This window comes from Felis catus, chromosome E1 (assembly GCF_018350175.1).
Source record: "Felis catus isolate Fca126 chromosome E1, F.catus_Fca126_mat1.0, whole genome shotgun sequence".
Taxonomy (NCBI): domain Eukaryota; kingdom Metazoa; phylum Chordata; class Mammalia; order Carnivora; family Felidae; genus Felis; species Felis catus.
The window spans coordinates 35,733,452-35,751,279 of NC_058381.1; the positions used below are offsets into that span (position 1 = coordinate 35,733,452).

Here is a 17,828-nt window from a genome sequence, read left to right on the forward strand (position 1 = left end):
TCTGATAAAAATCTGAGCTAGAAATCAAAAGGACTCACCTTTTTGGCCCTTAGTTTCCTTACTCGCTCCCTAATAAAAATCTATGGTTTTCTTCTTCCAGATTGTCATGAGAATGTAAAAAAAAAAAAAAAAAATTATAAAAAGAATATGAAGACTTGGAACTAATTGCAAATGAGGAATATTATAGGTTGCAAGACACTTTTTAAAACACTGAGTTAAGTTTATAAAGACTCTGATTTTTTTTATCAGTTCATCAATTTTTGTTCATTTCTATCTGCCTGTGTTAAAGTTGTCTTCCTCATGGAAAAGGATTACAGCGTTTCCCAGCCAATAAAAAAGATTTCAAATGCCAGATCTTGAAGTATACCCTTCAACTCTGCTAGAGTATACTTTTTGCAAAGAAAACCATTCTTCCGGGGGTTCCATTGCCTCAGTTTGTTCTGTGTATGTAAACTGATTTTAGTATTCAACCAACTCTTGAATTTCCACTTTGGGTATTATCTGTTTTCAACACATAATCACAGAATGACCTCTCCTTGCCTTGCAGGATGCTCCCAGATTACCTCCTTTTCTCTGATTAGCTAGTATGGCTTCAGGGAATACCTTCATTTTAACATTAAAGTGGGCAAAAACAGAAATAGAAAGATAAATCTGTAGCAAGATCAAAAATAGAATTCATAGCTAAATATAAATCTGGAGGGAATTATCCAATTATTTGTGTGGTCCCTTATCGCAGACAATCCAGGGTTCATTGCCTTTTGCTTTTTCCATATATAGAACAAAACAGTTAATAAATACCAAGTGTAATATTTTTTTTCTTTTGAAGAGTAATAGTTTTTAATAGTAACTGAAATGCTGTTTCCTTCCCAAATATCCTCATATATATTATAGCATTGATTTTTACAAAAGCATGCATCCTCTTCGGGGACCGTCTCATCTCATTTTGACTTGTAGGTCAGAGAGCATAGAACTGGGAAGACCAGGATTTGCTAATGGAGTCACTGTGCGAATTTGGGCAAGTTTCTCACTTTGTTCCTTCCACTCTGCTGAGTTAGACTTGGAATGGACGGCTCTGAAGGGAAATTCCCGGCTCCTTTGCAGTCTCAATATAATTTACAGGCTAGCAGCTGCTTTTTTTTTTTTTTTTTTTTTTTGGGTTGGACCCACACCAGCTAGGGACTTGGAAACGTGGAGAAAGACAAATGTGGGTGTCACATGAGGCACGGTAGCCATTAAGTGCACGAATATAATGCAAATCGCATGCAAATATATGCAAACTTTGTATTAATGTGTAGACTCTTACTTTGGAGCTTGCAAGCAGCACTGCGATCCCATGAGGACTCAAAACTCATATTTTTAGGTTAAATCAAAAGTAATGCTTTTTGAACTTATCGCTTTCTTGGTGCTTGCCGGGCTCATTTGCTGGAAGTTTGACACTCCTCCCTACCCCCCATAATGATTTCACTAGTATTTGATTCCATCTTACGCCCGGCCCCGCCCCCGCTTAGCCTGACGTCACGTGACAGAGTATTTGCATACTACCTGGGACTGGGTGTGACGCTCCCCTTTTCTGCGTCTTCTCATTGGTGGCACTGGAGAACCAGCCCTCTTCCGGACGGACCAATCAGCGGCCCCTCGGGCAGAGGAAAGCGGGAGGGGGTGGGATGAGGGTGGGGTCTAGGGTTGGATCGCTAGGCATATCGACCAATCATCCTCTAGAAAGGGAAGAACAAGCCGCGAATTGGTTGGGAGGAGGGGTCTGGGGATATGCGGGCCAATGAGAGCTCTGGGCTGAGGGGGCCGGTCTCCGCCCCGCAGGGCAGATAAGCAGCCGCAGCGGGGGTTGGGGGGCTGTGTGGGGCTCGCTGTGGGGCCGAGGCAGGCAGGCTGTCGGGCGGGCGATGGCGGGGGCCGCAGCGGGCGGCAGAGGCGGAGGTCCCTGGGGGCCGGGGCGCGGAGGGGCCGGGGGGCTTCGGCGGGGTTGCTCTCCCCCAGCCCCCGTCGGCTCCCCCCGGGCTGGGCTGCAGCCGCTCAGGGCCACGGTCCCCTTCCAGCTGCAGCAGCCGCACCAGCGCCGGGACGGGGGTGGCCGCGCAGGTGAGCCGGGCCTGGAGCGGGTATCGGGGGGAGGAGTCGTTGGGGGAGGGGGGGCGCGTGACGGGGGGGAGGGGTGTGGGGAGAAGCGTGAAGGGGGAAGTGGACGGGGGCGAGGGGAGAGAAAGGGGGTCGCGCAAAGTCTGCGAGGGCGGCGAGAGCGAGGAGCGGTGAACGCTGGGGTCCACCGCTGGGACAGAGTGTGCGGGGAGTCGGGGCCGGGAGGTGAGGGGAGGGACATGGCAGACGGAGGCTGGCTTTGGGGGCGTAACCGAAAAGTGGGCAGAGGTGTCGTGTGGGGGTGAGTGGAAGGCGCAGGGGTGGCAGCGAGGTGTGAGGAAGGAATGAGTGGCGCGTGAAGGGGGCGCCCTGTGCAGGCTGGCGCTGGAGCGAGGAGCCGGTGGGCGCTGGACGTCTGCACCGGGAGGGGGAGGGGCATGGAGGAGAGCCCCGTGGAGCCATGTGTTACTTCTCCAACTTGAGTTTGGCCCCGGCATCCCGCTCCACAGCTCTGGAGTTCCTTTCCCCAGCCCTTCACGTGCACTTCCCTTTATGCCACCTCCCGGAGCTGGTTTCATCCGAGCCGTTGGAATAAGTTAGTTTAACGGCGTTCACTACGGTACAAGCGCTCCGCTCCGATTTCCCTACATTCCTCTTGGTGTGGCCCACAAGTTGTATGCTCCCAGATCATTGACCTGCTTAATATGGCTGTCTCATTCCAAGCATCGTGTGTGTGTGTGTGTGTGTGTGTGTGTGTGTGTGTGTGTGTGTGTGTGTAAAGCCTGGGCAGTTTGCCCCCTGCCATTCCCTCCTACCCCCACCAAGGCTGTTTTTGTCCCAGGCATTGCCAGCCAACGTGGCAGTGGGGTGAGGGCTACAGTCAAGTACACTGTGGCAAATACCCCCATTTTCTGAACAGCACTGGGACGGTGCCTTAACAGCAGCTTGGTGTGGTGGGTGTGGGGAAGCTAGGGAGGAGCAAGATTAACCTTGCTTTCACACTCAAAGCTGTGATGGATCCCCCACAAAGGCAGGCAGTTAGGAATGGGGAAAGGAACCCACTTACATGAGGAGGTTGGCAATAAGTGGAAAGTGAGGCTTGCACTTGATTCACACCAGATGTGAAAAAGATCACTGCACACTTCCAAAGCCTCAGAGTCTACCAAACGTACAGAAGTCATGGTCTCTGCCGTCTAATGGTTAATGACATTCTCTACACCAGAGTTTCTTGAGCTTTTTGTGATTACTAAGCCTCGTTGCCACACTCCCCCCTCCTGAAATTATAGTTGCTTTTCTACAGTGCCTTTCTAGATAGGAACGGGATTAAGAGGGTCTCTGAAGTTGAAAGTCCAAGTCTCTTTGGATGGGCAGTGTGAATGTTAACACTGCATCTTGGAACACAGAAAACTTGGGCAAATCTGGCAGCAAGATGGTGACCAACTAGTAAAAAGTATGCCTAGAATCTGGTAGCGTAGAGCAGGGCAATGCCCAAACTCATGCCTATCTTGAGCCACAAAGCAAACCACAAGATTACAAACCTGTTGGTTTTGTTTGGACTTCCCTGGAGTCCAGGGAAGTTAGTAGAACAGCAAGCATCAGAGCCTTAGTCACTTTTAGTAGAAATCCACAGAAAGCCTGCCTATGCAGGAGCTGGAAATCTGGTAGCGATCGTATTTTAAGAGCGGTTATTTTGTGTCTACCACAGAACTAACACTGAAGGCAGAAGCACTGGTGGGTGCTGTGGAAAGAAGAGTGTAGGTTTGGGTACCCGGGTTCTTTACATGGCCTCTTTTTATAAGGCCACGGGCCCTAAGATCCTGGTAAAAACCATAGGAAGCTAGAGTTCTGCGTAACTTTTTGCGCGGTTTAGGGCGCGTTGAGTGGCTTCTTGTGTATGGATTTGGGCTGATGGGTAAATGCTGCACCTGTTCGTACCCCAGAGGCATTCACGAGGCAATTATCTGGTATCTAGTGGGATTATGTATAGATTTTCAGCGAGGCAGGACAGAGGAAAGGTAGAGGGAAGGAGTGGTCTGGGCCTGTGGACTTCTTTGTGAGTAGACGTTAAGGGAAACGTGTATGGCCTTTGGTTTAGGAGCACATTAGGTCTTCTACGTGTTAACTTTACCGTCTATGTGCGTTCAGATTGTTTCCATATCTTGCACTTGAGAAGTGGCAGAAATGGTTTCCTCTAGGCCAGTAGGGTATGTGTGATAGGAGGAAACGCCTTGCATTCATAAACCCTTAAGAGAATCCTCCTGGCTTTGGGTGCCAGAATTCTTGCATTTACGATCCGGGCTCTGCCATTTACTAGCAGAAGGTGCCATCAGTGTTTGCCGCTGCTGATCGTCACCCTTCCCTCCACCTAGCCAAGGTGAGAGCAGTGTTGGCCAAAACCCATTGCCTTTCAGGCTTCAAAGAGCAAACCTATATTGGTCTGAAACCAGTACTGCAGGTTTCAGAATTTCAGGGCCTCCTCCTGCGCTTGTATTCCCTCATCTTTTAGAATGAGCTTTCTAAACAGGGCTCTGGAACCCAACTGTTGAAAACGGGCACGTGAGCCGGGACTGGGTTTCCGGGATAATCAGGTGTCATCACTGTTTGTTTCCCACCTCGAGGTGACGTAGCGTTCAGGGCTGTGCAGTTATCTCTCTCCCACACACCCTGTTGTGTTCCTGACGAGATATGTTAGACCTCGTAACACAGGGTGACGATGTAAAGAACGGATTTACCTTCTGTGGCCATTCATCCATAAGGAATGTCTTCATAAAGTGAGGAACGGCTTCCTTCTTTTCTGAGCCTGGGCTAGCAGCACGGAAGGCAAAAGAAAGCCCAGAGGAAAATGAAGGTCAACTCTAAGAAAGCTAAGATCAACCAGTGGGGAATAGCAACCCAAGATACATTTCTTTTTTTTTTTTTTTTTTAAAGGAGTTTTTTTTTTTTTTTTTCAACGTTTATTTATTTTTGGGACAGAGAGAGACAGAGCATGAACGGGGGAGGGACGCGGGGCTCGAACTCACGGACCGTGAGATCGTGACCTGGCTGAAGTCGGACGCTTAACCGACTGCGCCACCCAGGCGCCCCCCAAGATACATTTCTTATGGCAGTTCCCCCTCTAATTAAATTCTCGTTTGCTTCTCATGTCAACTGGAGGCTGCTAACTTTTATGTTCTTCCGGGACCACTGATGGACCAAACGGGACTAGGAGGTGAACTGTTCTGGGTTTCAGTCTTCCCTATCCTGCTTAGTGTCTCTGTCTTCATATCTCTAGAATGAAGATAATGTTCAATCCAGCTTTGCAAATTCTTCTCTAGCGGAGAAGAATTACTGGGGCCAGCTAGGTGCTGGGGGAGCCAAGTGTCGCCTGTGTACCTCCTGTGCCCATCAGAACCTTCTTCAACCAAGGGTTGGCAATTATGGCCTGAGGCCAAATCCAGGCCTCTGCCTGTTTTCGTAAATAAAGTTTTATTGGAACACAGCCATGCTCCTTTCTTTAGTGTTGTCTGTCACCATGGTGACAGAGTTGACTAGTTGTGATCGAGACCATAAGGCTCACAAAGCTTAAAATATTTACTATCATAGCACTTTGTAGGAAAAATTGGGATACCTTTGTCTTAGACAATGTTCCTCACCATTATTCCTATATAAAGATCAATTTCAATACATGTAGTGTATACTTTTGTCAGAAAATTCTAAGAGGGTAAAGAAAGGTAACAAGCCTATATTCCCACTCATTTTACGCGAAAAGAAAAGGCGGGGGGGGGGGTCATCTGCCTCTAGTCAGTTCTCAGTCTTTGTGGGAGATCAGCACGTGTGAATGGAGGCTCTCTACCCTCCACTGCCCGCCCACCCCGCCGCGTCTTCAGGTGGCATGTGTTCAGTGGACATAAACTAATTTGGATTTACATAAAAGCTTGACTGTTAGGCAAATGTGTACCCCCTCCCTTCGTACCCCCTCGGAAACAACTGCAGTGAACGCATTTCAACTCCATTGGAAATTACTTTAGGTTTATCTCCTGTTTGGGATTTTTTCTCCACACCTTTTCTCTTTCTGAACAGACCGCTGACAGCCGGCGGTAGTCATGGCCGCCCTAAAATGCTGGCTGCCCCACGGGGACGTAGGATGGGTTTACTTCAAATGTCCACTTGGTTCTCCTGGATGGCCGTGGCAGTGAATATAAGGCCGCATTGTTATTAGCAATGCTATCGGTAATTATTAAACTCTTTTCCTTGCAGTGCTTTGGAAACTTAGTCCTTGGGGGATGGGTGTTTAGATAGGTCTGGAACCACATAAAGGAGGTCCCTTATTAGGGACCTTGAGAGACAGCCCTCATCAATTCCTGGTCCTTCTGGACCCTGGTACCAGAAGCAATCCCAATTCTTCTATGCCAAGGAGCCACCTTGCTATAATGAAGCCTGGGGGTGCACTTAAAATCCTTCAAGAGCTCCAGCTGTTCTTGAAAACCCTGGGATGGACGCAGCTTCTGTCTGGGAAGCGTTAAACACCGCTTAGCCTGATGCTGCTTACTTGCTTTTGACAGCTTTGCCCACACCAGGCACACGGTCAGCAAAACGCACTGCTGGAAGTCTCTCTTAAATGATATCACCGGTGACGGCATCCTTGAAATTTGGGGGCCACGGGTGCCTCACTGCTTTATCCCTCTGGTACGCAAAGGAGCGTGGGTCAAAGTGCTCTTTGGTGTTTTGGATCGCGAAGGATTCTGCATATGGGAAGTTCCCCGCTCACGTAACGTAGAGCTAGGATACTTTAAACCATCTGAGGTCAGTGGAGGAGGGGTGAGAACAAAAGTGGGGTGTGGTGGTAAGAGGACATGCTTCTGTCTGGTTCCAAGTGCAGCCAGATCTCCAGAAAATTTGGGGTGGGATCGGAAAACTTCCAGTTGCGGTGGCCACATGAGTTTTGCCAAAGTGGTTGGGGGGGGGGGGGCTTTAATAGCAGAGAACACTTTACCCGTATTTTTGGCTACGTTATATCGAACGGTGTCATGGGCACCACGGCCACGCTCTTCCTTGATCTTACTCCTTTTCTCGTGAAACTGTAATTAACATACAGCGTTATATTAGTTTCAGCTGTACAAGATGGTTCACCCATTCTATATACATCACTCAGTGTATTCCCTGGTCTTAATGGAAATGTTAGAAATCAGGCGTCCTCGGGGCTCCTGGCTGGCTCAGTTGGTGGAGCGCGTGACTCTTGATCTCTGGGTTGTGAAATCGAGCCCCACGTTGGGTGTAGAGATTACTTTTTAAAAAAGGAAAACAAAGCGAGCATCCTCCTCTGGGTTTTTACGCTTCTCACAGAGAGCTTTTGTGCTATAAGGATTCACACTTCAAAGTGGGATATGTTGTGGGGGCAGGTCTGCTGTTTCAATCTGGCTGACACAATCCCATTTATCAAGTGCTGTTTGACACCTGCCCAAATGCTTTCCTAGTCATACCTGGGCTTACCCTTAGTCTACAGGCCGTTTGGAGCCCTCTCAAGGGGCTGCGAGGGGAAAACCTGTGTCTCCTTCCCAATCTAGAGAGAAGGTGGGTACCTACCAGCACGTTGGTTGAGTGAGAGTGGACAATCCCTTCTTGGGTTGTTAGTAAGTTATACCCCACTTTGAGGTGGATAGAACAGGAGCCGCGAGGCGTGGAAGCCGCCAAAAGATGAGTGGGAGACTTGGGCCACTTTTCCCCCTGCCTGAGTTGAATCTTCACAGAGGGCTCCATTATTTGGTTTGCAGGGTTATGAATTAACCAAACACGAGCCGCATCTATTCACATTGTTAGGTCAAAACCAAATCCTGATCTCTGAGAGAAAAGAGTTTTGGATTATATTTGAAGTTATAAATTATCCGTGCTCCAATTCCTCTCCAGCGGTGAGGAGCTTGTGAAGGGCTCGTTGTTCTTGGGAACAGCTGTATGGTGGGAGTTTCTCTACCGCCGGCTGCCCGCACTCAGGCCTCCAGCTCATGGTCCCCACCAAACCTCCTGGTTTTGAAAACTCTTCCCAGGCGCTTTGCTTCTCTCCTCCACACCTCTTCCTCAGGGTCACTACAAAGCTGCGTGCTCAACTCGGGAGTCTTTTAAATGTTTGTCCTCAGGCCCGAATGAGCCTCGGTTCACTTTCACTGTGTCAGAAGGCTACAGCCAATCAAGGGTGCATTTAACGAACTGAGAAGAATGCTATCAAAGTGTTTCATGATAGGGAATCTTTCAGCTCCAGCCCTTGAGGAACCTGGAACTGAAGTCTGGGCTCTGTGCAGACAGATACTTACCCTGCCCTGCTCACGAGCCCTAGATGGAGTGCCTTGAGCTCAGCATTGCCTGCGCATGAACAATTGTTACTTCCGGCTCCCTAATAAAAAGGGTGGGAGGCTGGGGGAGGCCTGGGAAGATTCCTCTGGGGGCTTTGGTTGATCTGAAGCAGCAGGCCTGTGATCAGGGGCAGTGGAATCTTCTGTGTGGCGGCCCGAATGTGGCTTCTTAGAGAACGGGCAATATTTGGCAGGGCAGAGTTATAAGTTTGGGGTGCCTCTTCTCGGGCCCTGAACTCCCTATCTTGCAAATGGAGGGTGGCTTTTGGAGATGGAGGGAACTATGTTAATCAGCGCAGGCCCAGTCTGCCCCCAGCTCTGTTACCTGAATCCCCCGTCATCTGATCCTAAATGAAAACATGCACGAGAGCCTTGTGGTCTCACCTCCTTAAGAGGCAAAGGTACGATTAACCATAAGACTCCAAGAGCAAATTACTAACACGTCCACAAGTGAATAAAGTACAAAGCCAGGCAGGAGGAGGCATAGAATAAAGGAATATTTAGTGTTAGGTAGGGTCAATTAGAGAATTACTGGGATATTTCTAGTAAGTTTTTTTTTTTTTTTTTAATTGGCCAATGTGTTATTCTCCCTAAGGTTGAATTAAGCGTTTACTCTCCTCTCTTCCCTTCCCTTTCAAAAGTGGCGTTGGTGTGGCCCTGTCTGGTCAGCTGTGTCTCTTCACTTTCTCAGATCTCTTTAGGCCCTTCAGCCCATGCTGCAAATTGTGTGCCTGCCTTTTTAAAAGGTAGGCACCTCATGTTTCAAGTTCAAGTGCAATGGAACTCACCCTGCAGCTTGAACAGATTTGAGTGTTTTTGCAGAGGGAGGGCCAGGGCAGATGGGGAGTGTCGTGTTCAATAAATACTTGTTGGATTGAGTTGCTGGAAAGGCAGCAGGGGTGGGGAGAGTGAGCCACACTTCCCCCAGGCTCATTTGAAATGGTTTTTCCCACTTCTGGTCCCCACACACTGTGCCCCCTTTATAATACCTCTCTGCAGCTACTTCCAAGGCAACCCCCCCCCCCCACCTCCCCGAAGTGTTAGTGTTCTCTCTCTCTTTAAATCACTGGTCTCCTATTCATCCTGGTCATTGGGCTTGAAGCCCAGCTGGTGGCAAAGACGTGGCATTTCCATGGATGTCATTGCTAGGCCTGTAGGTTCCCTTCCCTCCGTACTTAAAGCCAGAGGGTGAGCTTGGGCAGTTAGTTACCAGGTCGATCCATGAAAACAGCCAACGTTTAGGATTTTGTTATGATTCCATGAAAAAAAAAAAAAAAGCCAGACTACCTGGCTTTATTTAGGCTTAGAAGCAGCTATGGGTGACAGGCCAAGGAAACCAAGATGAATACTGGGTACCCTTTCATTCCAGGTGGATTTACACCACATTCCTAGTAGTGTTATAATGTATAGCAAAGGGAAGCCGGGGGAAAAACAAAGTGTGAATCGCTGGCCTTTCTAGGCTAGGGAGCAGAACTGGCTGTGGGCCCGGGGTGGGGGTGGGGCGGGGTTCAGGCTTCCCCTAGAGGTGTGATCAGGCTGGGAGTCCCCCTCTCCCAAGCCAGACACCATCCCGCTTCTCCTGTGCCCCCCAGGCCCCCAGCAAGCGGGGAAATGCTCGAAAGAGATGCCCGTCATCCTTCTCCGAGCCCTGGACACATGCACCGTCATCCATGGAGACTGTGTTCCTCTGCCTTTCAAGTTGCCAACCATGGGCCCGGCGGCTTAGTCAAAATGGTTTTATGCACCTGCCCAGCTGGGGGGTGGGGCCGGGTAACTTTGGACAGAGTAAGATTGTGATTGAGAGGAAGGAGAGACAGCTTCTGTTACCTCGACCTCCCTTCTCCTCCTCCCTGCCCCCCACACTACTGCCTCCCCTTGAAGAGTTTTCTGTGCTCGGTGCGTGTTTGATCGCCCACACGGCTTGGAGAGAACCGGCGCCCATAACACGTGTGCTCCCTGCCCCACACCTGCGAGCTGGCTGTAAACCTGCCACGCGGCCTCTGTCTGGGGATTGTCTTTGTAACTCATACCCATCAGATATGACAGACCAACTGGGGTTGAGGGTGGAGCTCGATGGCCTTTGGCGAGACGGAGGGGATGCAACCAGAGAGCTTTCTCACGGGATTACGCGGTCCGGATTTAGAGATTGTGAAGAAGGCGGTATGAGCCGCGCACCCGTGTGGCGTGTGCACCTCTCACTGCCGAGAGCAGCATCTGGGCTCTTTCTCACTGGAACCGCAGGCCTGGGTGGTTCTGTGTTCACAGGAGAAGACGAAAGCAGCTCCTTCACACGGAAAGCAAAGTCGGTGAATCCCAACAAGGTTTTGTCTTGTTCAGGGAAGTTGAGCGTATAAGTAGCGCTAGCCTTTTTTTTTTTTTTTTAATTTTTTTTTCAACTTTTTAATTTATTTTTTTGGGGACAGAGAGAGACGGAGCATGAATGGGGGAGGGGCAGAGAGAGAGGGAGACACAGAATTGGAAACAGTCTCCAGGCTCCGAGCCATCAGCCCAGAGCCTGACGCGGGGCTCGAACTCCCGGACCGCGAGATCGTGACCTGGCTGAAGTCGGACGCTTAACCGACTGCGCCACCCAGGTGCCCCGTAGCCTTTTTTTTTTTTCCAGCCCTGTAGGTGCAGGTGGCATTTACTTGTTTTTGCAGATAAGTCACCGAGGCCCAGAAAGGAAGTGACTTGCCCCAGACCACGTGACTAATAAAGCCCTGTTGCTCCTGATCTCAGGGCTCTTCCCACATCTGTGTGGAGAACCCATTGTGAATTTCCTCCCAGGTTGGCACCCTCTGCTGCCTGCCCCGCACACGCCCAGCCTTTGTTTCCCTTCTGCGTGTATGCCTGGAGTCCAGGAGTGGAAATTCGTTCGTTCGGTTGACCCAAAGAGAATTGGAAAGGAAAAGGGACAGCAAAGAGGCTTGTTCGTTCCTTGGGCACCCCATAAGCGCCTGTCCGTTTGGTGTGGCCCATTGGGAGGTGGTGGTTAGCGTATTAAACGCGTGATAGGATAGTGGCACCATTTCCGTGCGGAATGCGAAGCTAACTAGGGACAGATAGACCCAGGAGGCAGGCAGGGTTTTCCTGCCTTTGTGGGGTCACAGTCCTGGAGAGCTTGGGGCCATGTCAGGGAGAGACCCCTAAGATAGAGCCTATGGGAAAGGGCGTCTTTCTTATATGTGACTGCTTGGAACCCCACAGAGCACCTGGGAATAAGTGCGGGTGGTGCATTCCTTCGGTGGGGGGCAGGGGCGGGTGGCATGGTACCATGATGACAGCTTAGTCTTCCTTACAGGGAGGGAACCCCTGGTGCAAACCACCCTCCTCCCCGCCACGCTCTATTTGAGTGCGTCTCCTCCTCCTAGCTTCAGGTTACGTGGGAGTAGAGTCACTGTGACATGTGGTAGTGCCTTGATGAGACCAGTGTGCGCGCAGTAAAGGGGAATATCGGGGACTGGAACTCAGGAGAAAGCTCCATCATCTAGGGGCTTGGTGTCACGGAGAACTGCCTGGCCTGCTTCACAGAGGTCACCTGGCCTCTCCCGAGAGGGTGACGGGCAGCTCTTCCCTCCTGACCTCTCTCACGAAACTAGATTTTGTGTAGAATTCTTGAATGTTCCGAGAGCCGTATGCCGACCTGCAGTGCTTCTCAACTTCATAAGGGAGAATCCCATTATGACAAATATTATCGAAAACAATTGTGTATAATAAAACTATTTCCATGGTTCATATAACTGCTTTGTTGTTGTTTTTTTGTGGGTTTTGTTGTTTAAAGAAACGAGTAACCGACTATTTTCTGTATCAGGTACTCTTTCTTGTCCCTGTCCATATATGAGTTCATCCCTAAGCCAGGGCACTTGAGCCCTAGCTGTTTGCATTGGAGGCAGGGAGAAGGGAGAGGAGCAGTGGACCCACCACCAAGTAGCAAGGGCCCCCTGGCTTCCATTTCATCTCGAACCTTCCACCCTCCGATACGTCCTTGTTTTCAAACAGAACACCACCCAAAGACCCAACAAAGGACGGTATGTGTGTTTCTCTGAATGTGAGTGTGTGTCTGGAGCGTGAGTGACCACGTAGGTGTCGAGTAAGTGTGTGCATGTGAAAAAGTGCACGTGACAGAAAGCGAATGGCAAAAGCAGGTGGGGCCAGGGTCTGACAGAAGGTAAATCTGGGTAAAGGTTATGTGGGGGTCCCATATGCTACTCGTGTGCTGGCATCTGTGAGCTTGAGATTATTTCCAAATAAAAAGTTTAAAACATGAGTACATGCTTGACTGGTGTGACTGGACCAGGAGTTCTGTAGAATATATGCTCTCTTCCCTCCATCTTATAACCTCTCTTATTCTCCCCATTTAACAGACAGCAAAACTGAAGCCCAGAGAAGTAAAGTGACCATGTAGCGCACGGGGACGAGGCAGGATATGGGGGTCCACGTATTGACCACTGTAGTAGGCCACCCCTCAGGAGACTAGACCGCGGCTTGTCCTTACTCCCTGAGCGGGATAAGGGGGCCATCAGAGTCCAAGAACGATCGGGTGCCTGCCGTGGCGTGCCTGAGCCCCGTCCGTGCCCCGCGCTGACCCAGCCCGGGGGTCAGCAGCACTGCAGCGGTCTGCCGAAGTGCACTGAGTCCGCTCATGATGTCCAGGTACCTCCTAAGAAACACTCTTAACTCTGCTCTTCAGTCAGCTCTCTACGTTTCTTAAAGTGCAGGAGATCGGAGGCCTGTCTTGCGCCAGAGCCGTGGAGTGATTCTATTTTGAGTTTTTATGTCCGCGATCGGAGGGTGAGAGCAGTCGGGTTTGGTATAGAAAGTAACGCCGGAGTACGGGCCTGGGCCAGAGCGCTTTCTCGACTGAGCACCAGGTGGCCGGTGGACCCTCAGGAGCCTGGGGGGGGGGGGGGGGGGCGGGCGCAGGCATTTATGCAGTTGGGTGCGGCGTGTCTTCCCAAGTGCCCAGGAGTTACAACTTCGTACACAAAAGGAGGGCTCACTCTCAGTCATCAAAAACCTACTTAACCACAGGACCCACAGAGGGTGCATCTGACCATCCCACTGAGCCAGCAGAGGGAGAAGTTCAGACGCTGTCATTTGTTTCCTGGCCCCTTTGCTCGAACCCCAAACCACATGGTTTACAGCTCTCTGCGCTCCTTGAACCCCTTGGATTATTCCTGACAGTGTTGCTTAACCGATATATTCCCCCGCCCCCCCAGCTTCCAGAATTGGGGTAAGCGAGTGAGTCTTCTTCTACTTCTTAGCACAGAGAGTACAGTTTTGGCAAAAATTTAGATTTAGCACGTGTCCTTTATCTGCAGGGCCTTCCTGTGGCCACCCTAGAGCCATGAGACTGGTTAAGTGGGACACCAAAGGATTTTTTTTTCCCCGTGGGCTCCAGCCAGTTATGTGAAATAAACCCATGAACATTTGCTGTATTATTACCCCAGCTCCTGTGGACTCAGATTGCTTGCCTTAAGGCGGGCATCAAGTTATAAGGGCTATCCCCGCTATTCTCCGATTCTTCTCGGCCCTGTCCTACCCCTAAAAAAGTGCCAGGTGGATGACACCCAGGGTCAGAACAAGATGCAGGAGGATGGGGGAAGACCGCCCCCTAATTCCTGTTGGGTCGTGTGCAGCTTAGCCGTGTAAAGGGGGCCAAAAGCTGTCTACTTAGACGGGACAGCGGCAAAGGAGCCTTGTTGTTCCAGTTGTGTGTTTTTTTTTTTAAGTATTTATTTATTTATTTGTGTATTTAGCAAGAACAGGGTGGGGGAGGGGCAGAGGGGAACAGAGAATCTGAAGTGGTTTCCGCGCTGACAGCATAGAGCCCGATGCGGGGCTCGAACTCACGAACCTGGAGATCATGGCCTGAGCCGAGGTCAGTCACTTAATGGACTGAGCCCCCCGGGCACCTCTCAGTTCCAGTTCTCAGAGGTACAGATAGGACATCTTGGTAATTGACCTCCCAAACGGTTTCTCTGGATCAAATTTTCCTTTGCTTCAGGCGGCTAAACCTTTTCTTCGCCTGACTTATAAAAGAAGCTACCAATACTATTTAACAGCCCTTGATTTAAGAGCAGGCACAAAGCCCGTCGCGTACGGGGAAGGTGGCGTAACTTACCCCCCAGTGACGTGTATTGCCCCGTCCACCTCTGTCTGGGCAAGCACGTGTAGAGAGGTGACCTGGCAAGCGTCCTTCTGCTCTGAAGTCATCAGTGGTCTTGGGCATACACTGATGGTAGGAAAAAATCATCATACCTTTCGAGGCTGTTTCTGGAGGGTCCATCTAATCTTGCTTTTCAGACTAGGTTTACCCGGGAGGCACTGCATAACCTTTGAGCCTCCCATCTGAACAACCGGAGAGATCAGGGCAGCATTGCAGGGGCTGTCCTGGAATGTTGCCCAGCACACTTTGGGGTTTTTCCACCGGTAGGGCAACAGCCTGGGAGTTTGCCTGGGATTTGAGGTTAGGCTAGGTCAGTTCCAGAATGTCCGAGGCCGGGTGGAGAACCGCTCGGTGGGATGTAGCAGTCTCTTGGGTATCTCCTCTTTGCGGCCGGGGGACGCAGTAGAACTGGCGGAAGGAGATGGTTGTAACCAGAGAAGATTTTGCACAAGTGGGACAGCATGGTCCATGCAGCTTTGCAAGGCTGCGAGGGCTGAGCAGAGGGACCCTAACAGGGTTTTAGACCCTGAAGGCAAAGCAAATCCTGTGACCGTAACTTCCTGGTCCTGAATAATTGAGCAATTGCTTCTTAAAGCCCCCCCTCCCCACCACCCCTCAACCCCGAGCAAAATGAACCTGAGTCAGTGTTAAGAGCAGAGAGCCTGACAGGTTCCAACCTAGTGAGGTGTAGCCAGCAAGCAAATGTGCCCTCTGAGCTCTGATGTCTGCTCGCCCGGTCATGTGACCAGACCTTCTGCCTGTGGCTAGCTGCAGGTAAACTGAGCACTGTTTATACGCTCCAGCTTGGTCTGGGAGCCCACAGCACAGCTGTCTTGATCAGCCAAATCTCCCTTTGAATCTGTGAACTTGTGCCCCGCCCCTGCCCCTTAACTTACCTTACCTGGCCCCAGATGATAGCGTGGGCTCTGAACTTTCCATTTAGCTGAATTGGTCACCGGCCATCTTTTATTTACCCTTTAATAGTTGGGGAATTCTAGAACTAGAGGAGGCTCAGACTCCTCTGCTGTCACTCCCTGCCTTCTGGGGGTGACTCCTGAGACATCCGGGGGCATACAGTTCTCTCTCCCCAGAGCTGCTTGGGGGCAGTCCTCCTCATCTAATTATGATGAGCCAGGAGGTTCTTCCTTGTATCCAGCTAGACTCTCTCCTATTCTAACTAAAGTCTGTTCGCTTTCCTTCGCTTTTGCACCCATGCCGAGGACTGATGAATTCTAAGGCCTTAGAAGCTACCTTTCCTTTAGCCACTTTTACCTGTGTTTCCAAGATCTCACTGGTTTCTCCATTCCTGTGACAGAGCTAATTGTGGCAAATGGATGCCCAGGGGTAACTTAGCTGGGCATCGCTGAGGCTATATCCACTTCCGATTGTGTCTCTGGACCTGGAGGAGCCCCTTCAGTCTGCCCATGGTCTTGCTCCCGGGATGACGTGACCTTTCTTAATTTAACGTTACCTCCTTCATTGGGTATCTTTATTCTACCTCGTACTGATTTACATCTTTCAATTCCTTGCCTCAGATGAAGCCTCATTCACTGTTTCGTTTCTTCTCGCCCACCTTCCCTTTCCCCAAATTAGAAGTCCAGAGCAGTGACCCAATTGAATTTGACTACAACCTGCCAAGATTGAAATGTTAAAGGGTTTAGATCCTTGCCGAGGAGGGGACAGAATTTCCGTCTTCCCAAATCAAGCCCGTTCTTTTTTTTCCCCCCACAACTTTTATTTCGGAGAATTTCAAACCCACAGAAAAATTGTAAGCACCACGCACACCCGTTTATCTTTCATCTAGAGGCACCGATAACTTTTTGCTACAATTGTCAAATCTCTCTTCTCTCCTTCTGTGTATTAGGTATGTGTGTGTCCAGACTTGTGTGTGCATCCGTATGTGTGTTTTGTTTGCTTTTTGTGAACTGTTTGGAAATTACAAATATCGTGACACTTCACCCTTAACGTCAGTGGCATCTCCTGAGAATAAGGCCATTCTTCTAATTATCATTGATATCTCTGAGGGAGAGAGAGAGAGAAAGAATGAGAATATCCCAAGCATCCCAAGCAGGCTCCATGCTGAGCATCGAGCATTGAGCCCAATGCCGGGCTCAATCTCATGACCCTGGGATCATGACCTAAGCCAAAATCAAAAGTCGGGTGCTTAACCAACTGAGCCATTCAGCTACCCCAAAATAAAAATTAAAAGAATTCTTTTGGGTTTTGGAATCATCAGCGGGGAGTGGGGGGAGGCAACAAAACAGGGTCAATCAAATTCCGTCGAAGACTAGGTATTTTGCGTGAGTTGGGCTGATATTAAATTGAATAATAGTTGCTTACACAGATATTGCTGTCCGGCAGTTTGCTTGAGATCAGGGAGAAGGCAGGCTGGATGGAACTAAAACTAGGTCCTAGTTTGTTCACAAAGCAGACATTATTTTGACGATTTGGAGTTCTTATTTCTTTTCTTTCTTTCACCCACTTTGCATTCTCCTCACCAGAAAAGGAATCTCTTCATTTTTTAAATTGTCTTTTTCTTCCCCTGGGCCCCGCCCAAGATGCCCAGCGGGTAAAACAGTGTTCCTGAGACCCAGGTATGATCACCCTGGTTCCTAGCGAGGGAAAGGACCAGAACTCTTCTAACCCGTGGAAGCCGTTCCTCAATCAAGGCAGCCAGCCAGTCAGAGACTGGAGCCGGACAGTGGAGGACGGGGGTGGGAATTATACCCTCAAAAGTCTTCTCCTGGGTTAAAAAGATCCGCATCTCCATTGTCTGTGGGGCCCCGGAGAAATCAGTTCGCCTCTTTACACGAGGGTGTGTCACAGGCCCCCCACCTGTAACACACCGGCAACTCTGCCTCCTGTTCTGTAGGTGAGTTCACGAGAGTATGGGGTGCACACATTCAGAGCGGGAATCGCTGAGTTTCAGTCACAGGTGTCCCCTCGTAGGATTTGTTGTGGGCGAACCTTCTCAGTCTCTGATGCTGCCTTTCCCTCACTTTATCTTACAAGGCTACCTGGGAGCTGCCTGGATGTTGCGATTCCTTCTTGACTTGATAGGAATCAGATTGTTGCGAGAAGTGAAAATACGGAGGGGTTTGTGCCCGTCCTCCGAGTTTATAGGCCACCCAGAGATTCCTCACTCCCAAATAACCGTGGGTGGGGATTTTTTTGTTTGTAAGAGAGGGCTAGGCTATGTGCTATTTATGCTACGCGCGTGCAAAGTCCAAGTAGATCCCAAA

The 17,828-nt window shown here is 50.0% G+C and overlaps 1 protein-coding gene across 1 annotated transcript in view; it reads left to right on the plus strand.

Moving 5' to 3' along the window:
* Positions 1 to 1,886: 1,886 nt before the first annotated feature.
* The window catches only part of FAM117A (family with sequence similarity 117 member A), a 44,958-nt gene continuing 29,016 nt past the window's right edge, over positions 1,887 to 17,828 (plus strand). Inside the window, exon 1 of the mRNA XM_023244642.1 lies at positions 1,887 to 2,097. Coding sequence (XP_023100410.1) covers positions 1,902 to 2,097 — 196 coding nt within the window. The 5' untranslated portion in view covers positions 1,887 to 1,901. The remainder of the gene's footprint in view (positions 2,098 to 17,828) is intronic.